General features: G+C 39.1%; 1 protein-coding gene across 1 annotated transcript in view; it reads left to right on the forward strand.

Moving 5' to 3' along the window:
- The window catches only part of LOC150085152 (transmembrane protein 134), a 74,067-nt gene extending 49,828 nt beyond the window's left edge, over window positions 1–24,239 (forward strand). The window contains exons 5-6 of the mRNA XM_090373052.1: window positions 9,821–9,874; window positions 24,133–24,239. Coding sequence (XP_090229178.1) covers window positions 9,821–9,874; window positions 24,133–24,212 — 134 coding nt within the window. The 3' untranslated portion in view covers window positions 24,213–24,239. The remainder of the gene's footprint in view (window positions 1–9,820; window positions 9,875–24,132) is intronic.
- Window positions 24,240–24,503: the final 264 nt, after the last annotated feature.

Genomic DNA, 24,503 nt, shown 5'->3' on the forward strand with positions numbered 1-24,503 from the left:
AGTACTCCTTGAGGATGACTTAGATGGTCTCAAAAGTGGCAGCTGTGTTTTGATGTAGTGAAATGCAAAGCTCGGGATCAAATTACTAGGGCTGTATTTTAATATAAAATGTCTTTTGTTAGCGAAATTTAATATCTAGTGCAATGTATACTTTAAAACAACTGCTTTTTTTTTGTGAAAACTTTTTTGCCTGTTTTTGCTAAAACAGGCAAAAATTATAATTTTTATCACAAATAGTTGATAACAAGTCATTTGGTGCCTCCGTAGCCAGGTGGGAAGGAGCAGCAGCGCGTAGCACATGCTTCTTGATTAGACCACGGTTCGAGCCTGTCACCACCAAATACGAAGGATTCGGAAAGGTCAGGGAATGACCACCGCATATCCTGGAGCAATATGGTCTTAGTTGCTAATGCTCCTAAAAACCAAATAACAAACAAACAAGTCATTCTGTTCTATAGCTGTATGGCCCTTTTTATAAAGGGCCATTGTTTCATTATGAAAGTTACTTAGAACAAAAGGCTTCAAGAAATAATCTTGATTAATAATCTGTCAAAAGTATGTCAGAAGGATTTTGATGAATCTTGATGCTAAGAAAGCTCCAGGTCCTGACTGTATTTCTCCACTTGTTCTCAAAACCTGTGCTCCTAAACTTACTCCTGTTCTTTGCTGCCTTTTTTTCACTTTCTTATTCCAAAGGTGTTTTTCCTTCTGCTTGGAAATTTGCTCATATCCAGCCAGTTCCTAAAAAGGATGACAAATCCTCCCCATCAAATTATCGTCCCATTGCAATTACTTCTACTCTTTCTAAGGTAATGGAGAAATCAATTAACCACCAACTCTTAAACTACCTAGAAACCTTCCGTTTGATCAATGATCGCCAGTATGGATTCCATCAGTGTCGATCTACTGGTGATATTCTGGCTTATGTTACCCATTTATGGACAAATTCAATGGAAAAGTTCAGGGAACACAAGCAGTTGCTCTTGACATCTGAAAGGCTTTCGATCGTGTTTGGCATAAAGGTCTCCTAAACAAGCTTCCATCTTATGGTTTGCCAACTGTTTTTTGCATTTGGTTATCCAGTTTTCTCTATGATTGCTCGCTGAGGGTGGATGGCTCTCTGTCTTCTAACTTTTCCACTAATGCTGGTGTCCCCCAAGGTTCAGTTCTCTCGCCCACTCTTTTCCTCTTGTATATTAATGACCTTCTTCCATTGACTGGAAATCCTATCCATAGTTTTGCCGATGATAGTGCATTGCATTCCACTTTCCATTTTGAGAAACCTTGTCCTGCTCAATGAACTTCAACTTCTTGAAAATCTGTTACCAATTCCTTAAATGCCGATCTTCAGGTAATTCTCCAGTGCGGCAAAGACAACTTAGTTGATTTCAATCCTTCTAAAACTCATTCTTGTCTTATATCACGCAAAAAAGGATTCTTCTGCTCCTATGCTTATCTTTGATGGCACTCTAATTTCTAGGCAAAATGATATCTCTTTTGGGGATTACTCTGACTTCTAATCTTTCTTGGCACAAGCACATTACAAATACAGTAAACCCCCGCTATTCGCGGGGGTTACGTTCCTGAGAAATGTCGCGAATACCGAAAACGCGAATACTGAGTTATGGCTCTCACAGTAATAAAGGGGATCCGTTCCAAAGTATGAAATATATAAGAAAAACTAGTTTAAAATTTTGTCTACATATGTACCTTCATAATATGACTATGTACATAGACAGTACCACTAGTGAAATGCAAGCATATGGCATCGAAATGAAAATAAGAAACAGTTTAATATTAAATGTAATATTTATTAGAAATTTCAAACAAATCTTTCAAACCAGCGCCTTTGCTAGCTAAAAAACTTATCTCGCCAGTGCTATCACCAGTTTCGCTAAAGTGTTGATAAAGGAGTTTTGCCTTTTCGTGAATGATGAGTGAACTTAACGGAATTTTATTTTGAGTTCGGTCTTCTATCCACAGATTTAAAGCTTTTTCCATTTTTTCTAATTTAACATCACGAGTTACACAGCAATTTTTTGAAGCAATTAGCGCGTTTTCACGGACACTACGGCAGATTTTTTCTTCCGATTTCTTGATTGATCGTATAATGTTTTGATTTTATTTATCATTGATTTTATAATATTTTGCCACTGAGGAGACACTTTCACCATTAGAAAGTTTGTCTAATAACTCAATTTTATTCGCCAATGTCATCACCTTCTTTGATATTTTCACATTTCTCTTTTTATTCGTAGCCATATTTTTGTAGGGGTTAGAAAGAACTTGTCCACAATAGTCACTTTCTTCCGTTAACACACTCGAAAAAGTCTGTTTTACACTGCAAAACGGTAGATTTATCATTTTTGTAAGCATATCAATTTATAAATTGATAAATTTATTCAATTTATAAACATATAAATTAAAAGCAAACGACGAAACCTTCCATGACAAACGCATAACACATACTGAACAAGGAATAGCGAGAAACATCCACGCTCGCGATTTTGTCACCCCCCACCCACTGAGTGCTGTTTTGACTGGGAAAGATAATTTTAGCCACGCCCATGTTTTTTATGGCGGAAAATATTCACGGCGCTTTAAAATTCACATTTTTTTAGGTTTCATTTTATATTAAATTGGCGATCGCGAATACGCGAAACCGCGAATACAGATACTGCGAATAGCGGGAGTTTACTGTATTGCTTCCTCTGCATCTAAAAAACTTTGTTTTCTCTTTCGCTCTCTGCATTAATTTTCTTCCAAATAGCTGTTGACTCTGTACAAATCGCAAATCCGCCCTACCATGGAATACTGTTCCCACATCTGGGGCAGTGCCCCCCAAAACCTCTCTCAGGCTTCTAGGTTACATTCAGAAGAGGGCAGTTAGGTTAATTAATGACTCATCTCTAACAGAATCTCTGCACTCGCTGTTTCATAGACGTACTGTTTCTGCTGCATGCCTTTTCTAAAGATACTTCCACGGGCACTGTTCTTCTGAATTGGCTTCTATAATTCCCGCTCTCTCTTTCAAAACAGTCCAAACGTGCCGCCATCAGCCAACATCCATTTACTGTCCAACTTCAAACTCGCAGAACCAACTTTTCATCTTCCTCATTTATTCATTGAACTGCCGTTTTCTGGAACAAACTTCCTTCATATGTATTTCCTGAAAATTACAGTCTACAGAAGTTCAAGTCTAATGTCAACAAATATCTTCTTTCATTTTCTCAACCTCCAACCAAAGCACGGTACTAAGTATTATAGGTTCTAATACTTCTCATGTTTGGAGTTTTCATAAAAAAAAAAAAAAAAAAAAGTTTTGACTAATTGCACTCATGGCTGTAGCTAGCCAATCACAGACAGTAAGAGAGTAGCATTTCTCTATGAAGAAATGCTACTTGCTTATTAGTATTAGCAATGGCCACATGGTGCAAGGAAGCCTATGGCTTATGCTGCACCAGCCAAAAAGAATAAATAAATAAAATAATAATAAGAAAAAATTTAAAAAAATAATAATAATTAATAAATAAGAGAAAAGGAAATGGACAACCTAAGCATTTTCCTCCTCCCATAGGTAATTATCCAGCTGACCTTTGAATTTCCCCAAGCTGTCAGCCTCTATCACCCATGTAGATAACTTATTCCAGTAAATTATAACCTGAGATTGAATTTGATTTAAATTTTACGGCTTAAGATGCAGACATACCTGAAGATCAACAAATGCAACTGAAGCATACTTTTTTGAAGAGTACTGTATTTAGTAACAAAATACTTCATTTTTACATGTGCACGCATGCACACACAGGTTAATTATCATAACATGAAAATATATATATCTTCAAACAGGCCTGTGGGGCTGGGAAATTCCATACTATAATAATTAATGATAAACACCAGCCAAGAAATTAAACTGAAAATTTACTATAAAATAAAATAAAATAATATACAGTAAAATGTAATGAAAATAAAATACAATAAAGATTAAATTATAGTTAAAATATAGTTAAAAACAGTAAAATTATCTAAAATAAACTGGGTTAAAAGCGATAAAACAATGAAACCTGGAGCTTTCGGAGACTGCATACTACTAGTGCTAAGACACATCCTTAAGTAGCAGGTCCATGGCACTCATGCACGTAGTCATCAGACACATGATCTACATTCTCCATGCGCGTATTGGAAACGGAAGTGGTTCGGGAGCGTGTCAAACAGAACCGGTCATCCCTTCTGAAGACAACTGCCTCAAACAGGGGGTGTAAATGGGTCCCCCTGTCCCTATTAATAGTATTGTGACTGGATGAACTGATTCGCAAGCTCTCGAGCCACTTGCGTTCCCAAAATCCATGGGCGCGGTCAGTAATGACCGCGTCTTCAGTGGAGATCCGATGCTGCTTTTCCCAGAAATGCTCTGCCACAGCAGACCTCGCATAGTTAGCAGTCTTGATAGCGGTCGTGTGTTCCCCCAGACGGTCCTTTAAACGTCGCCCCGTTTCCCACACATAACACTCCTCACAATCCGGGCACTTAATCTTGTAGACCACATTGCTAGTATGGTCCTGGGATACGGGATCTTTAACTTGAGATATCACTGTGTGCAACCTCCGACCCGGAAGTTGCACACAGTAGGTCTGGCACTCCCGCAGTGCCCATACAATGCATTCTGAAAGGCCCGGATAGTAAGGAATGTATGCAGTAGCCACAGGGGCAGGCGACTCCCTACGATTGGACTCATCCCTATAAATATATTTGTCCAAGACCCTCTGGGGGTATCCACATTTCCTGAGGTCTGCCGTGACTCTGAAATTTCCATTTCCTTTTCTTCAGGGGTACTACAGTGGGTCCCCACCCTATTCAACAATGCCCTGGCTACACTGTTATGTTGATAAGCCTGTGCTGAGCTGTAATGAACAAATTGGCCACGGCACATAGGCTTTCTATAGATCGTTGTTTTTAATCTAGACCCATCTCTGCTAACTAAGACATCCAGAAACGGGAGGGACCCAGCTTCTTCCACCTCCAAGGTAAATTGTATAAATGTGGTAAAGCTGTTGAGTAAATTGAGCACCTCATCTTCCTTTCCCTTTTTTAAAATGGTGAATGTATCGTCCACATATCTCCTCCACTCGCGCATGAGGAAATCCAACTGATGAAAAACCCTAGTTTCCAGTTCCTCCATTGCCAAATTGGCCACAATGGCAGTGATGGGTGAACCCATGGCCGTGCCATGGACCTGCTTATACATAACTTTTTGAAAAACCATGGTAGTGCTTGCGAGGCAAAATTCAACACCTTTACAAATATCATCAATGCTTAGTGAAGATCTAGCACTAAAGCAGTCATGCCGTTCCAAGGCCAATCTTACACAATGCACACCACGTTCAATGGGGATACATGTGAACAAAGATACCACTTCAAACGAAATCATAAGTTCATCTTCACCTATAGATTGGCTTCTTATAAAGTTCACAAATTTTTTGCTATTCCTGATTACTAATCTGGAGCGTCCCACTATAGGAGAAATGACTCCAGCTAAAAATCCAGATAAAGCATAAGTGGGACTACCCACAAATGATACTATAGGTCTCAACGGAATGCCCACCTTGTGCGTCCTTGGGAGGCCATAGAACCGGGGTAATCGACAACCTGAGGCATGAAGAGACCAATAAACTTCTTTAGTTATTTCACCAGCCTTATGCCATCCGTGTATGATGTTGTTGACTTGTCTCTCCAAACCAGCTAACGGATTTCGATGGGTAACTTTATATATGTTGCTATCCTGTAAAAGATCCAGAGCTTTTGCACAATAATAATCCTTATTCAGTACCACTGTGGATCTGCCTTTGTCGGCAGGTAACATTATAATATCGTCATCTTTTCTAAGTTGAGGCTCTTTCATGTCTGTGACTGAGATTAGAATGTGCTGTCCTGGTCTGACTCAAAATAGCCGCAACCCTGACCCGTATCTCATCAGCTTGGGTAACAGGTAGCTTGTTGATGGCTTTTTCCACTCCCATAGCTATCTCTGCAATGGGAAGCCTGGCAGGAACTAAAGCAAACTTTGGACCCAGGCTCAATACTTCCTCCTGTTCTTTAGTAACATGGCATGATCTGACTTTTAGTAATGTGGCATGATCTGACTGCGTCAGAGAAAGCCTGGAAATTAACTAGTGTATTGCAGGACCTATGTAAACAGTGTTTGCAAAAGAAGAGAAGGCCGCAAAGATCGGTACCTTGGTGGACACCAGAACTTACGCGTATGCGGAAAGATCTTCAACATGCGCGTAAGCAGTATCAATATGAGAGGAGGTGTTACTCTCAAGAATCATTTGAGTTGCGGTTGCAGTATCAGATTAAAAGGAATGAATATAAGAATAAGATTATGTTATTAAAACGGGCTTCTTGGAGAAATTATGTGCAGGAGAGGGGGTCGGCTGATCCTTGGTCTTCTGTGTATAAAATAGTCACCGATAAAATCTATGGTGGTGAAATTATGTCCACGTTTGTGGCGACGGACAGAGTGACTTTGGGATGGGCTGACTCTGTCTCCTGCTTGATCAATTCAATTTTAGTTGAAGATTCTCCGGATAATTTGCTGCAGAGTCAGATTGTTCGGGAGAATTTAGATTATGTTACTAGTGGGAGCGAGTCTCCTTTTGTTCCCGCTGAGCTCGAGTTAGCTTTACAGCAGACCAGAGAAGGTTGTGCTCCGGGACTGGACAATATTGGCATCACTGTGGTGAGGAAAACGTGTCAGGCGAGTCCTGATGTGTACCTAGACCTTTTCAACACTTGTCTTCGCGAAGGAGTATTTCCGGCAGTATGGAAGACGGCTAATTTGAGGGTTATTCTCAAGAGTCCTGAGAAGCCTGTGGATGAGCCTCGTTCATATCGCCCGATAGCTCTTTTGTCAGTTATCGGAAAGTTGTTGGAGCGGCTTGTTCTTGGTCGGCTGATGGTTCATTATGCTGGTCAGGGGCTGGTGGCTAACAATCAGTACGGTTTTAAGGCTGGTTCCTCTGCTGAGGATGCCATTTACAATTTGATTAAAGGCGTCAATGAGCTGCCTGGTCGATATGTCCTGGGCTTGTTCATGGACTTTAGGGGGGCGTTTGATGCTCTGTGGTGGGGCAGTGTCCTACGCAGGGCTAGGGCGTCCCTCTGTCCAGGAAATTTATACCGTCTTCTTGAGGACTATCTCCGAGAGAGATATGTGCTCATTTGTACTCCTTTCATGAAGTGTGAGAGAAGAGTTTATAGAGGATGCCCACAGGGTTCGGTTCTGGGGCCGACTCTCTGGAATTGGGTTCTTGATGAGTTCCTACAAATGCAAGCTGTGGAAGGTACGATCAGAATAGCTTATGCTGATGATTTAGTCATCTTGGTGTGTGGAGAGTCCTGCCGGATGCTTGAGGAGCATATAGCTGCTTCTCTAGGCCAATTGTTGAATTGGTCTGCTCAGCATAAGCTGGAGGTCTCTGCAGAGAAATCTGTAGCAGTGCTTCTGAGGGGACGCCTCAGTGGAACTCGACCTCCTTTGTGTCGTTCTGGTGATTTCTCGCTTAGAGTGGTTAATAAGAGCAGGTACCTGGGTGTTGTCCTGGGAGAGCGACTTTCTATGGTAGCTCATGCTCCCTTTGTCCGAGATAAGGTGAAACGATTATATGCCAAGCTCCAGCGAGTTACGCGTGTTGAATGGGGTATAAAGGGTGGTGCCCTCCACTTACTTTATAACATCTTTATTCCGATTCTGACCTACGCTGCTGGGGCTTGGGGAGGGTATATAGAACATTCTCATGTTCGTAGAATCTTGTCTTCGGCACAGAGGTTTGCTCTCTTAGGTATAACCAGGGCTTGCAGAACTGTTTCCACAGATGCCTTGTGCGTCCTTGCAGGGAAGATGCCTGCGGAGTTGGTTGTGGCACAGCTTGCTTTACGGTATGCCCTTAAGCGGGGGATTACCAGAGTGATTTTTGGCGTCCGGTCGTGCCCGGTGGGGCGGTTGGCTGGTTTCCCCTGATATAACAGCAGAACGGGGGCGAATCAATGATGAGTTGAGTACCATATGGCAATTCCAATGGACAAACTCTGAGAAAGGTCGTCATTTGTATACCTTTATGCCCTTGGTCCATATAGTGAGTAGGGAGCGACGCTCCTGGCTCCAATTTGGGTTTGCAGCTGCTGCCGTCGTTACGGGGCATGGCTTGAGGTCAAGGCTGTTTCGTTTGGGGTTGACCCTTACGGAGTTCTGTGAGTGTGGAGAGACTGAGACTGGCCTTCATATCTTGCTATATTGTCCTCTATATGAGGATTTAAGAGCAAGGTTGGACTTTGGGACACTGGCTCTCACTGAAGTTAATTTGATGTATATTTTTGATGATTATGAATTCTTTTGTTCTTTTTTAAGATTTGCTAAGCTGGCTTATAGTCGCTGCCGGGCGATGCCCGGATGGTAGTAGTGACCTACCTCCTCGTGGTGGGGACGGTAACTTGTGGTGAGAGGTGTGATTGCCCATCCCCACCACAAGGCTGAATGGTCGATTAATGTTATTTTGTTTGTTTGATTTGAGTTGACCATTTGGTCTTTATATATTGGTTTTTACAACTAAGGTTGAGACTGATATACCAAATGAGAATTGGTTGCATATGGATGAAAATCCGGGTGGCAACTGAGATGGAAGCTCACTCAAATGAAAAAATGTTCTTTAGTAAATTGTTTGCCACTAAGATTATGAATAAAGTTGCCAGTATCCGTATTACGCACCACCACGGATTCCTCTAACAATCTATTGAATTTGTTGATTTGCCTGCGCTTATAAACCTCAGCAACCCTGGTTGCTTTATCTGCCACTACTCTCAAGACCAACATACGTTCATTCCTTACTATCCAGGTCTTTCAGAACGCATTGTATGGGCACTGCAGGAGTGCCAGACCCGCTGTGTGCAACTTCCGGGTCGGAGGTTGCACACAGTGATATCTCAAGTTAAAGATCCCGTAGCCCAGGACCATACTAGCAATGTGGTCTACGAGATTAAGTGCCCGGATTGTGAGGAGTGTTATGTGGGGAAAACGGGGCGACGTTTAAAGGACCGTTTGGGGGAACACATGACCGCTATCAAGACTGCTAACTATGCGAGGTCTGCCGTGGCAGAGCATTTCTGGGAAAAGCAGCATCGGATCTCCCCTGAAGACGCAGTCATTACTGACCGCGCCCATGGATTTTGGGAACGCAAGTGGCTCGAGAGCTTGCGAATCGGTTCATCCAGTCACAATACTATTAATAGGGACAGGGGCACCCGTTTATACCCCTTGTTTGAGGCAGTTGTCCTCAGAAGGGATGACTGGTTCTGTTTGACACGCTCCCAAGCCACTTCCGTTTCCGATACGCGTATGGAGAATGTAGATCATGTGTCTGATGACTACGTGCATGAGTGCCATGGACCTGCTACTTAAGGATGTGTCTTAGCACTAGTAGCACGGCAGTCTCCAAAAGCTCCAGGTTTCATTGTTTTATCGCTTTTACCCAGTTTATTTTAGATAATTTTACTGCTTTTAACTATATTTTAACTATAATTTAATCTTTATTGTATTTTATTTTCATTACATTTTACTGTATATTATTTTATTTTATAGTAAATTTTCAGTTTAATTCTTGGCTGGCTCATTAATTATTATAGTATGAAAATATATAGCAGGTGAAAATTAAAATTTCTGTTTTGAAAGACTTCTAGGTTAACTAATAAAAATCTCAATTGTATTTTTAGTATATGTGGCACACCTGTTTTAATGATTTACTCCTGTAATTTATTTTTTGTATAGGCGTGCAAAGCTTTGTGTTTTTTATTGCTGGGGCAATCTGCTTTATTCCAGGTGGTAAGTTATATTTTTAAAATTTAACATAAATATAGGGTCAGTATTTTCTTTTCTGTGTTTTTAGGCCTATGCTTAAAACTTGTTCCTACATTTCCTTTGGTATGTTATGTAACTTTCACTATGTGTATCAGATTATATAGTAAATTTGTCTCACTTCCTTTTTTTTTTTTTTTTTAATTGTATTTTGGTAATACATGTAGAAGGATATATGCATTAACAATTTGTTAATCAAATGTATTTGAAGTTATTTATAAACATATCAATTTTCAAAATAAAGGAGCAATCATATTCATCCTTCACTAGGGGAAGGACTTATACAGTTATGTCATAGAGTGAAATATAATACTGAAAGTAGTAAGAAAGAAGGAATGATTTTAAATATTCAGTTATAATTTAGAAATGAATTAGGGTTGCTAAGAAAGGTAGGGTAACTAAGAAAAAGAACAGGTCCATGTATACTTGCGTGTACACCAATGCTAGGAGTTTAGTAAATAAATTTGATGAATTTGAGGTATTGCTCAAAACATCAAAGGCAGATATTGTGGGGATTTCTGAGATGTGGTGTCACACAGATATAAGGAATGCAGAACTGGAATTTGGGGAGTACAATGTCTACAGAAAGGATAGACAGGATAGGAAGGGAGGAGGGGTTATGCTATTAGTTAAGAAATACATAAAATCCAAGGAAGTGAAGCCAGTCGACATTGCTGGACAGTGCGTGCTATAGGCCTAATGACTCTGATGAGTATAATAAGAAATTGCACAGGGAAATAGTGGGCCAGTAAATCAGAGAGTCTTATAATGGGGGATTTTAATTTCCCAGATATTGACTGGAATTTGGGGGCTGGTCACTCACACACTAGCAAGGCTTTTGTGGATTTATTGGATGATTGTTTTCTACATCAGCATGTTCAGGAAGCAACTAGAGGGAGTAATACTCTTGATTTGATTATCAGTAGTGATTCTTCATGCATTAAGAATCTGCAAATAAATGAACTACTAGGTGGCAGTGATCACAGTGTGCTGAAGTGGGATTTACTGAAAGAGGTAACTACCATTAGGGGTAAAGGGAAGGGTTATTGCTTTCGTAAAGGCGAACCAACAGTGGGACCAACTGATGATGTTACCAACAGCAAATTCAAAATGGGAAGCATTCAAAGAACTTATCTTGGAATCTACTAGGCTTTACATACCAACTAAGAAATATTGTTCAAGGTTTAGGCCTAAATGGATGTCAGATGAACTAATGAGACCTATGGCAAAGAAGAAAAATGCATGGGATACATACAAATTAACACCTGACACAGAAGCCTACGATAGATACAAGTTGATCTGTAACCAAGTTACAAAGGAGGTTAGGCAGGCGAAGGCAGATTACGAGAAATCTTTGGCAAGGGATGCAAAGAAAAACAGCAAAGAGTTCTTTACTTAAGTAAACTCTAGAAGGAAGGGGATGAATCAGATTGGTCCACTTGATATCGATGGGTCAACTGTTGATGATCCTGCTCAGGTAGCTAACAAACTAAATGAATATTTTGCATCGACGTTCACACATGCGGAGTTATTCAGTGAGGGGAATGCCAGAGGTGTATTCAACTCTGGCAGTAAGCTAGAGAATCTTGTAATAACTGAGAGTAAAGTGGAGGAGAAATTGTTGAAGATAAATACAAGAAAGGCACCTGGGGTGGATGGGATCTATCCAGTTATATTAAAGGAAGTAAGCAAACCCTTAGCCATAATTATGAGAGCTTCCTTGGACTCAGGGGAAGTATCCATGGACTGGAGATGTGCAAATATGACCCCAATTCACAAAGGAGGATCAAAGGGCGACACAAGTAATTATAGACCTGTTAGTTTAACTTCTGTTCCTGGAAAATTAATGGAGGCACTGGTTAAAGAAGCACTGCAGGATCATCTAAACAAGACTTCAGTTATAGCTCAGACACAGCATGGTTTTGTTAAGGGGAAGTCTTGCCTGACCAATTTGATTGGATACTATGATGCAGTCACAAAAGAACTGGATGCAGGGAATAACTTTGATATTATATACTTGGAATCTTAGAAAGGCTTTTGATACTGTTGCACATGGAAGACTGCTGCACAAATTGGAGCAGTGTGGCATTGGAGGCAAATTGCTGCTGTGGATAAAGGGGTGGTTGAGGGGAAGAAGAGAGTGGTAATCAATGGATACTGCTGATCGTGGACTAATGTTATTAGTGGAGTCCCTCAGGGTTTAGTATTGGGTCCATTATTGTTTTCTGTATTTATAAATGATATCGATGATATTATATGAAGCTTAATGTTCAAGTTTGCAGACGATACGAAGGTTGGCAGGGTTGTCAAGGACACTACTGACACTATGCTACTGCAACAGGATCTGGAAAGGTTGAGCTGATGGGCTGAGAGGTGACAAATGAAGTTTAACATTGACAAATGTAAAGTACTACATATGGGAAACAGCAACCCCAGAGCAACGTATCAACTCTGTGGTACTACACTGACAGTGGTAGAGAATGAAAGGGACCTGGGGGTGGTTGTGCAGGCAGATATGAAGTTTTCTGAGCAGTGCAGACGGGCTGCAAGGGTAGCTCATGGTGTATTGTCGATGATATATAGGAATTTTTCTAGCAGGGATGAGGAGGTGATTATTCCCTTGTATAAGGCAATGGTCAGACCACACCTAGAGTATTGTATACAGGTCTGGAGGCCTCATTTCAAGAAGGATGTAGTGATGCTGGAACGAGTACAGAGAAGGGCTACAAGATTAGTGAATGGAACAAAGGGGTGCTCTTACGAAGAAAGGCTCACGTTTTGCAAATTACAGTGTCTGGAGACTAGGCACCGGCGAGGTGATCTGATAGAGGTGTATAAACCCTAGAATGGTTTGAGCATGCTCAATGCTGATGGGATTCTTCCTCTTGCTCAGAATAATCACCTGAGAGGGCATACATTCAAATTGAGGAAAGACAGATGTAGGATAGATGTGAGGAAATTTGCTTTTAGCTAGCGGGTGGTTGGTTGCTGGAATAGACTTCCATCCCTTGTCGTAGAAGTTCACAGCCTAAATAAGTTTAAGGCTGAGCTGGACAGGTATTTCGAACGAACAGAGGGGTGAAGTGGAAGTGGTTATTTTTTATTTATTTATTTATTTTTTTTTTTTTTGGCTGATGCCGCATAAGCTTGCTTTCTTGCATCAAATGCCTCTACTAATGCTAATGAACCCTGGAAGTAACCACCTAAGTCTGAACCAGTGTAATTTTGCAATTGTAGCTAAGGCTACCACTTAAAAGTTTAAAATGCTAATGGAACTGATATTTGGGTTTCACTTGTAAGTAAAGTGTAGTGAATTTCAGCAATGTCTCGTCCTCAGTGACAACCAGATTCTCTCCTTGCACTTTTATTCAGATGGGCAAGATCCAAAAATACTATGAATGCCTAGTGTATTGGAGGTAACCGCCCAAGTGTGAACCAATGTAAAAAAAGAGGAGACATTAGCTACCCAGAAATGCAATCTTAAATTTTAACCATAAAAACTGCCAATAACTATAATAGCTGGATGTTAATTGTTCTTAGAGACCATACATTCAAAACACTGTGATATTATAAATGCCAGAATTAATGGCACTCTTTCAAACATTGTGACTTATGGTGCTCTTGATCGCTGATTAGTTTTTTTAAGTTCTACTGTCTTTCTCTCATTAGTTCATTTAAAACAGGTCTATACTTAAAGTCACAAGTAAAAAAAACACAAAAAGAAAATTTATCTTTCTTTTCTTAGTACATATATTAGGCAACTCTGTAGCCAGGTGGGAAGGAGCAGCAGTGTGTAGCACACGCTTCTTGATTAGACCGGGGTTTGAGCACGTCACCACCGCATATCCCGGAGCAATATGGGTTTAGTTGCTAATGCTCCTAATAACAAACAAACAAACAGTACATATATTACTAACTTAACTAACCCTTTAATCACATGGCTTCCTAATGGCAATTCTCCTACCTTCTCATGATGGTGTCCCGAAACCTTGCCAGAAGAGCCCTTCTGCCAAAAGCAAAAAGGAACGGATGTGACAAGGCTCTACTGTCTGTGCAAAATGCAGATCTCAAGAACATGCATAATAATATTATGCAGCACAAAATTCAAAATGTCACAACATAGTTGCGACATTTTGAATTTAGATCAGAATACATGCCAAGAGGCTAAAAGAATGCTACAGCTGCAATGTGCAAATAGGCCATCTGTCACATAGACTCGGAGAACAATAGAAACAGAAACAGAAGTAACCATCTCACCAAATTAATCCATGGTTGGGTATGCTCACTGGTTCAAAAGCAAAAACCAGAACCAGCGTTAAATACACCAAACAGAGAAACTAACCAAATACACAAAGCAAAATACAGCATATTCAATGTACACTGTATTTTGTATATACAGCAAAATGTGGGTCAGATCATGGAATATGTTTCAAAAATACCCTACCACAGTCAACAAATCCATATAAAAGATTCTTGGATCTTTTATACTGATCTTATACTTTTATTCTTAGATATAAAAGATTCTGTGGTTTGCATCCATAATTAGGAAAATAGACAACAAGACACTTTGAAACAAAAAAGAAGAATAACAGGAAATCAGAAAATCTTACCTCCATTTATAAAATGGAATGAACAGGATGTGGCTAAACCAAAAGACATAACAAATGCTCTTGATAGAACGTTGGCAAAAATATCATATAGTATCTTCTGTGAATCAGTTTTTTAAAAATATAATTTTAACCTCTTCAGCTAAAGAAAAAAAAAAAAAAATGAGCAGTACAATTTAACCTTTCACTCTGATAGAACTTCACAAAGCAAAGAGCATCATGTCCAAATAGAATTATCTGTGATGGTACAACAAATAGACAAGAAATCATTAATGTCATTACTTTTCTTGTATAACAAGAAAATATATCTAGAAAATTATTTTCCAAATCAGTTTCATTTGCAATAGTCATAGCCTTTCCAAAACTAAAGACTCCCATAGTCTTAGCTTTCTTGGAAACACCCTTGAAAAAAATGATAAACCCAATTTATGCTGTATCTAGGGGCAAATAATCTGCCCAGCTCAATGTGGTTTTAGAAAAAACTGGTCCACTTTAGACTTAATGATAAAAGCAGTGACATAAGAAATACTCTCATAAGAAAACAACACTTAGTAATGATATGTTTTTATATAGATTAAAGCATATATAATACAGCATGGCAATATCGAATACTAATAATTTAATAATTCTTAGTATTCACTATTAATTGAATAATTTAATAATGGGGGTGCATATAAATATCAGGATGATTCAGAAACTTGAAATAGATATGAACTAGTCTACAATTGATTCATAGGCAGAGAATGCAAAGATAAGCAACAGACTTCTTTATTTATGTAAACACTAGAAGGAAGGGGATGAATCACAAGTCCAATAGATATGAATGGTTTAACTGTTGATGATCCTGCTCAGGTTGCTGACAAACTGAATATGTAGTTGCATCTATATTCACACATGGGGAATTTTTTTAGGGATGAAATACCAGAAGTATATCAATTCTAATAGGGAGCTGAATGATTTTGTGATAAGTCAGAGGAAAGTGGAAGAAAAATTGTTGAAGCTATATGTAAAAAAAGTCACCTCGAGTGGATGAAATTATCCATTTATATTAAAGGAGACAGCAAAAGAAGTAAGCAAAAGTTTATTTACCGCTACTTTTGCTAGCTTGTTATTCCTTTCTATCCTGGGACGCATTACTTCACGTGTTTAACTCCTACCCCAATTTACATTCGTTATTTAATTTACTGCTTCCCTAATTTAATCTAATTTAAATTACTACTTCTCTAACATTTCAAGGGTACAGCTCTAAAACGGTGTTCCCTAGTTAGTGCACTGGACTGAACCTATTGGTAACTCTTTAGGAGGCTTCCGGATCAGCTAGTGTATAATCTTGCTACCACTACTCTGCCAGATAGTGACTGGAGGGAGTCCGAGTAGTGTGTATGCAGGGGGCGTTGTCGAGGCCACGTTATGTCAAGGATCTGGGTATATTCTTACCATGTGTATTCCGTATCCAAAAATTTCATTACTTCATACAGCATGTCTCCCCCCCTCCTCTCCCCCCACCTTTTCTAACTATTGAATACACCATGAATTGTCAAACTAATAGAGTAAGCTTATCTGCGAAAAGATCTAAACCTGCCAAACACTTCCTAGTTCATTTCTCAAATATACATAGTCTCAATTCTAATCTCAATGATATACATTTCCACTTGCAGTCTGCCAAACCCCATGTACTTTTCCTGGAAGAATCTCTGTTATCAGTTAATTCAACTACTGCTCATCTCAGCTACCCAAATTAATTACTGTATGATTCCTTTTGCCTCAAAGGTGGTACTTGTGCATATGTCTGTTCCAATATTCCCTGTCCTCCTGTGGTTTAAGATCTCTCTACCTGATTGTGTCAAATTCATCTGTTGTCTCTACCAATCTCCCAACTCCACTAATCACTTGGAGCTCTTTGACTTCCTCTCTCTCTCTCTTTGCAACTTTACTTTCTCCAGTCCAACTTTCCTAACAGTGATGTAATTTTCCTTGGTGATTTTAATGTTCACAACCTCATCTGCCGTCCCTTTTCTAGTCACACCCACCCAGCTGGTTGAGATGCTGAGGCTTTTGCAATTACTAATGACCTTTCACAGATTGTTCATTTACCTACAAGAATACTGGACAATCCTAACCATGCAGAAAACATGCTTGATCTTTTTCTCACAAACAACCCTTCTAAGTACACGGTCGATGTGAGAGGTCCTTTAGGCACCTCAGATCACAACTTGGTGATTTTCTGTTCTCCAATGGAGCCTTTATCTCGTGGCTATTCCCAACCTCGTGTTGTTTGGCATTACAAGAATGCAAAATGGGATGACCTGCGAGATTTCTTTTCTTCTTTTCCTTGGTCAGATTACTGTTTCAAAACTTCTGATGTCAACGTTTGCTCAGATCATGTCAGTGAAATTATTCTTGTAGGAATGGAATCCTTTATTCCACACTCCACTTTAAAATTTCGTCCTTTATCTAAACCTTGGTTTTCCAATAAATGTGCTAAGGCCGTTCAAGATAAGAATGTTGCATATCGTAATTGACTTGTTTCCAATTCTTCAGTTTCATTTTCTGCCTACACCAAAGCTCGCAACAATTGTAAAGCAGTCATTAATCAGTCCAAACTAGATTTCGAACAGGCTAAGAGTAGAAAACTTGTTTCTTGTCCTAATGGTAGCCGAGCATTCTTGGGTCTTGCCGAAGCTATTGGCTGGAACTTTTGGCCATATCTGCTCCCACCTCTGTCAAAACCAGATGGTTCTGTTGTAACTTCAGCCAAGGATAAAGCTGACCTACTAACATCCCATTTTTCTTCCACCTCATGTATTAATGATCTGGGTAAAATATCTTCCACCATTCCCAACACGCACTCTATTCAGTGCCTCCTGTGGTCTTCCGTCAAAAGGATGTCAGAAGGATTTTGACAAATCTCGATGCTAAGAAAGCCCCAGGTCCTGATGGTATTTCTCCACTTGTTCTCAAAACCTGTGCTCCTGAACTAACTTACTCCTGTTCTTTGCCACCTTTTTTCACTTTGTTATTCCACAGGTGTTTTTCCTTCTTCTTGGAAATGCTCATATCCAGCCAGTTCCTAAAAAGGTTGACAAATCCCTCCCATCCAATTATCGTCCCTTTGCAATTACTTCTACTCTTTCTAAAGTAAAGAAGAAATTAATTAACCGCCAACTCTTAAACTACCTAGAAAACTTCCGTCAGATCAACGATCGCCAGTATGGATTCTGTCAGTGTCAATCCGCTGGTGATTCTGGCTTATGTTACCCATTTATGGACAAATTCAATGGAAAAGTTTGGTGAAACACAAGCAGTTGACATCTCAAAGGCTTTCGATCGTGTTTGGCATAAAGGTCTTGTAAACAAGCTTCCATCTTATGGTTTGCCAACTGTTTTTTGTGATTGGTAATCCAGTTTTCTCTCTGATCGTTCAGTGAGGATAATGGTAGATGGCTCTGTCTTTTAACCTCTCCACTAATGCTGGTGTCCCCCACTCTTAGGCCCCTCCGTAGCCAGGTGGGAAGGAGCAGCAGTGCGCAGCACACACTTCTTGATTAGACCGGGGTTCGAGCCCGTCACCACCAAATACGGAGGATGCGGAAAGGTCAGGGACTGACCACCGCATATCCCGGAGCAATATGGCCTTAGTTGCTAATGCTCCTAAAAACCAAACAACAACAACAACAACCCCCACTCTTTTCCTCTTGTATATTAATGACCTTCTTCCATTGACTGCCCACTGGAGAATTACCTGCCCATCTCCAGGTAATTCTCCAGTGGGGCAAAGACAACTTAGTTGATTTCAATCCTCCTAAAACTCAGTCTTGTTTTATATCTCGCAAAAAGGATTCTTCTGCTCCTATGCCTATCTTTGGTGACACTCCGATTTCTAGGCAAGTTGATATATCTCTTTTGGGGATTACCTTGACTTCTAATCTCTCTCTCTCTCTTGGCACAAGCACATTACAAATATTGCTTCCTCTGCATCTAAAAAACTTGGTTTTCTCTTTTGTTCTCAGCATTACTTTTCTTCCAAACAGCTGTTCACTCTGTACAAATCACAAATCCACCCTACCATGGAATATTGTTCCCACATTGATAATATGATAGTATCATATGAACAATTATACAGAGTACAGTGAACAGTTATACAGAGAAATAGCGTGCCAGTAAACCAGAGCGTCTTTTAATGGGAGATTTTAACTTCCCAGATATTGACTGGAACTTGTGGGTTGGTCCCTCGCATACTAGCAAGGCTTCCTGCATTTATTGGTTGATTTTTTTTTTTTTTTTTTTTTTTTTCCTCCAGCAGAGGCAGCCAGAGGGAGTAACACTGTTGATCTGATTATCAGCAGTGATTATTCATCCATTAAGAATTTACAGATAAGGGAACCACTAGGTGGCAGTGATCACAGTGTACTGATGTGGTATTTACTTAAAGATGTAAATACCATCAGGGATAAAGGGAAGGTTTTTTGCTTTTGTAAAAGGTGACTACAGTTATACAGTGGTCTCAGAGATTTTTAAGTTCTGTAAAGTAGGACCAACTGATGATGATACCAACAGCAAATTCTAAATGGGAAGCATTCAAGGAAGTAATCTTGGAAGCTACTAGGTTTTTTGTTCCAACTAAGAAATACTGTAGGTTTAGGCCCAAATGGATGTCAGATGAACTAATGAGACTCGTGACAGAGAAGAAAAATGCATGGGATGCATATATCAGGCGATGCAGAAGCCTATGGCAGATATAGGCTAGTCTGTAATCAAGTCACAAAGGAGATTAGGCAAGCGAAGGCAGATTACGAGAAATCTTTGGTAAAGGATGCAAACAAAAACAGCAAGGACGTTACTTATATAAACTCTCTAAAAGGAAGGGAAAGAATCAGATTGGTCCACTTGATATCAATGGTTTGACTGTAGATGATAATTTTCAAATAACTGCCAAACTAAATGAGTATTTTGCACCTACATTCACATAAGGAGTTATTCAAGGAGGCGAAGGCCAGATGTTAATCAAACTCTAACAGAGAGTTAAATGATTTTGTAATAACTGAGAGCAAAGTGGAGGAAAAATTGTTGAAGTGAAACATAAGAAAGGCACCTGAGGTGGTGGGATCTATACAGTTATATTAAAGGAGGCAGCAAAAGAAGTAAGCAAACCCTTACTTACCCTTAGCCATAAGTTCTTGGACTCAGGTGAAGTCCCCACGGACTGGAGATATGAAAATGTATCCCTAATTCACACCAAGGGGGGGGGATCTAAGGGTGGCATGAGTAATTAGTCAGACCAGCTAGTTTAACTTCTGTTCCAGGGAAAATAATGTAGTTACTTGTTAAAGATGCATTGCAGAATCATCTAGACAAGACTGTAGTAATAATTCAGACACAGCATAGGTTTGTTGAAGGGAAGATTGGATAATATGACGTGGTCAGAAAGGAACGGGATGCAAAAAATAATTTTGATATCATATACTTAGATTTCAGGAAAGCTTTTGATACTGTTGCACATGGAAGACTACTGTACAAATTTTAGCAGTATGGCATTAAGGGCAGGTTGCTACAATGGATAAAAGAATGGTTGAGTGGGAGAAGACAGAGAGTGGTAATCAATGGATGCTGCTCTTTACAGACTAATGTTATTAGTGGTGTTCCCCAGGGTTCGGTGTTGGGCCCATTGCTGTTTTGTATATTTATCTATGATATTGATGAAGGTATATAAAGTTAAGGTATGTCGAAGTTTGCAGATGATACAAAGGTTGGAAGGGTTGTTAATAACAGTAATGACAGTATCCTGCTGAAACAGGATCTGGAAAGGTTGGGCATATGGGCTGAGAAGTGGCAACTGAAGTTTAACATTGACAAATACTGCTACCCATACTGCATATGGGTAGCAATAACCCCAAAGAAATGTGCCAACTGGGTGGTATTACACTCAGGGTAGTGGAGAATGAAAGAGACCTGGGGGTAATTGTGCAGTCAGATATGAAGTTTTCTGAGCAGTGCAGAGAGGCTGCCAGAGTATGTCATGGGATCCTCTCAATGATATACAGGAACTTTGCAAGCAGGGATAATGGTTATCCCTTGTATAAGACACAATGGTCGGGCCACACCTTGTGTACTGCATACAGGTCTGGAAGCATCATTTTATGAAGGATGTAGAGTTACTAGAACAAGTACAGAGAAGGGCAACAAGACTGGTGAGGGGAACAGAGGGGTTCTCTTATGAAGAAAGGCTTAAGTTCTGCAAATTGCAGTGTGTGGAGACTAGGCACCTGTGAGGCGATCTGATTGTGAGGTGTATAAGGCCTTGAGTGAATTGAGTAGGCTCAGTGCTGTTGGAATTCTTCCTCTTGCTCAGGTTACAAACTTGAGGGAGCATGAACTGTAATTGAGGAAAGACAGTTGTTGAATAGATGTGTGGAAATTTTCCTTTAGCCAGCAGGTAGTTGATTGCTGGAACAAACTTCCTTCTCTTGTTGTGGAAGTTGATACCTTAAATAAATTCACACGAGAACTAGACAAACTAACTTGCATCATTTGCCTCTGCTAATGCTAATGGTGTCATTATTCAGTGTGAATTATTCAGTTTTTTGCAAGTTTCATTTATTTTTGGGTCAGTGGAACCACAACTTTATCACAGCATAAATATCTGTCCTTTTGTTGGAGTTCATTTTTTTTTTTGAAATGGAACAGAATTAGGAATGAATGGGCAACATGGTAGATGCACAGAAATGAAACTTTCTTGGTTTCATATATAAATAAGTACTAATGACTGTCTGTATACATTAATAGGCACTCAACGTGGACCAGTACCCATCAGGCACCTCCGTAGCCAGGTGGGCAGGAGCAACAGTGCGTAGCACATGCTTCTTGATTAGACCGTGGTGTGAGCCACCAAATACGGAGGATGCGGGAAGGTCAGGGAATGACCACCTCATAACCCCGGAGCAATATGGCCTTAGTTGCTAATGCTCCTAAAAACCAAATAACAACAACAAGTACCCATCAGTGTACAAGTAAAAGTAATTAACAAAACTACTACCTGTTTCTATGAACCCCATACCAATTTTATGATATGGTAAAATATAATGGAGAGCATCTAAAAAGGCGCCTCCGTAGCCAGGTGGGAAGGAGCAGCAGTGCATAGCACACGCTTCTTGATTAGACCGGGGTTCGAGCCTGTCACCACCAAATACGGAGAATGCGGAAAGGTCAGGGAATGACCACCGCATATCCCGGAGCAATATGGCCTTAGTTGCTAATGCTCCTAAAAACCAAATAACAAACAAACAACAAGCATCTAAAAAGAGGGGGGAAAGTACCATGTGTTAAAAATAATATTAAAAGTAGGGAGGTGTAAAGTTTTTGCTGCCATCTGGTATATTAGGGACTGTTGCACTGAGAGATAGTAACCCAATTAAGTGACAAAAGAAATTATATTTTAGATCATTGTTTTTAGCACACATCCTCACTGTGTTTTGCATCCTTACTGTCCCTTTCTACCACTGTAGCAAAAAATTTATGCCTTCCTAATGTTAATATTATTTTAATATGTATTTTTTCCTCTATTATTCAGATGCTATCCATTATATTTTACCGTACTGTAAAATGGTAAAACGGTATGATGTTCATAGAAACAGCGATAGTAGTTTTGCTAATTACTTTTACTTGTACGTTGATGGGTGTTGGTCCCTGTTGAGTGCCTACAGACATATAACACAGGATAAATTAGTACTAATTTATCTTGTGTTATATTATGCTTTTATTTAGTATTTTTTTAAATTTAATTTAATTTTATCTTATATCATACTTATCTAATTTCTTGCCTTTATGTATTTTTAACACCTTTAGCTTTAATCTTGGCTTATTTAAAAAGATTCACATAGTACAGCATTGGATACTGGTTGCTGATTCTTATAGACACAACATTCTAATAAAATTGTGCAATATTGAAATAAATATTGCAGTTGCATAATATTTAATCAAATAATGGTATTAAAAATTGCAAATAGGAAGACTTTATTAATAGAAATTATTATACTAATGTGTTTGCAAATACAGTCCATTCCGGCTGCCCCAATTATCCGAAAGTTTCACATAAATAGTTGAAAATACAACATACGCCCCCCCCCCTTTACAATTAGTTCACTGTACAATCAAATCACATTACGACGAACTCACCACAGTAAAGTACCGTTCACTATACGATGTGTAGTAAGCGCCGGTCATTGTGATCACGTTTGTGAATTGAATTTTAATTCTATTAAACAGCGATTCTAATTAGCGAAAATATGAGGGATACTATCCACCGGCTATAAAAGCAAAGATATATATTAAGCACAAATTTACCCTTTATTGCCTTACCAATTAAAAACTTAAATGATATGTGAAAATCGGAAGAATATACGTGATAATCGGAATAATTAATACGTACTGTAATATGTACATACGAACTAGTTGACATTTCTGTTCACTGACATTTGTGGGTGGGGGTTAAAATTTAAAACAGTAAAAAGATAAGCAATCAATAACAAAGAACACGGCACACACAAATTGCAAGTAACACGATATGCGCAAGTGAGAACAGAGTAACAAGTTACGAAGCTTTAAAAATAGGAATGAAGAGAAGGTTCTGAAAATTAATTTTTTTTATATGATTGAAGATTTCATGGAAGTGTAAACACATTTCACCATAATAACCCACAGAATTCCAGCTGTCGGTATTATCGCTAATTCAGTAAGATCGAGTTTACTGTCTCTTTATGATAGATTTCACTAAGGGAAAAGCCCAACAAACAGGTGACTGCCAATTTCTTTTTATTGTTTTATGGTTGTGACATCCTGAATTTCGATCGAACCATGTGGTACCGTCGGATACAATCGTAGAGAAATCTTCAGTGCTGCGGTCTCCTGCCCCGATTAAACGGCATGCTATCCCAATTAAGCGAAGTAAACCCTGGCTATTTTCTCGATTGGTTTCTGTTTTTTTAAAATTTGCCCCAAATAAACGGCTGCCCCGATTAACCGATGGCCCAAATAACCGGAATCCACTGTGTATAATTTTTATCATACCTTGATTGTCGCATTACCACCCCTTGCAGAAGTGATGTCACCTTCCCTTTAATTCTTTTTTTTTTTTTTCCCTACTCTTCTTTTTTTTAAAATTTTACTCTGAATTGTTTTGTATTTGTTAATTTTCTCTCTCTCTCTCTCTCTCTCTCTCTCTCTCTCACTCACAAAGTTGTGCACCATAGGCAGATTGCATTAAATTCATTTGTATAATAAGCTAATGCTGGATTTTTTCCTGTTGGGATATTGATCTTAGCTGTCAGTGTGTGTGTGACGTTAAATAAATCAAAATATCCTCATCCTTATATTACTTGTAGGGATAGTCAGTAGAGTTACATAAAACACTTTCAGATGCTTCCAGTTTTAGCATTTGACATTAAAAATCAACACTGCCATTTCTGCTTTAATTTTGTGGCCATCATTTATGGAAAAGAAAGAAAAAAAAACAAACAATATCCATTAATGGGATCCCCTATGGTGCTCAAGTTTTGGACTACTTGGTATGTACTCACCTACCATGAATTAATTCTTTTTTTTTTTTTTTTCCTTTCTTTCCAGCTTACCATGTAGTTTATGTCTATTGTGCAGTAAAGGGAAGAAGAGGATATAACTTTTATAATCTTCCACTTTTCAACTAATTTTATACTGTATTTAATTGTACACATGAGATGAAGGCTTCCAGTTTTCCAAAATCAGCATTTATTTATGCATGAGTGAATGAATTCTTCTCCCATTCAGAATGATTTGTTTGCTAGTCAGTTTCTCTTTGTATACCTTTAAGAAATCTTTGTGTGTGTGTATATATGTACACACATATATATATGCACATAACAGTATTTTGTAAGTTATAGACATAACATTGTATTCCTTGTAAATATTTGTAAATATCATATTGTCCATAAGGGTAGAAATATTCAGCTTTAGCATAT

This window comes from Mastigoproctus giganteus, chromosome 5 (genome assembly GCF_048544385.1).
Source record: "Mastigoproctus giganteus isolate SK-2022 chromosome 5, ASM4854438v1, whole genome shotgun sequence".
Taxonomy (NCBI): domain Eukaryota; kingdom Metazoa; phylum Arthropoda; class Arachnida; order Uropygi; family Thelyphonidae; genus Mastigoproctus; species Mastigoproctus giganteus.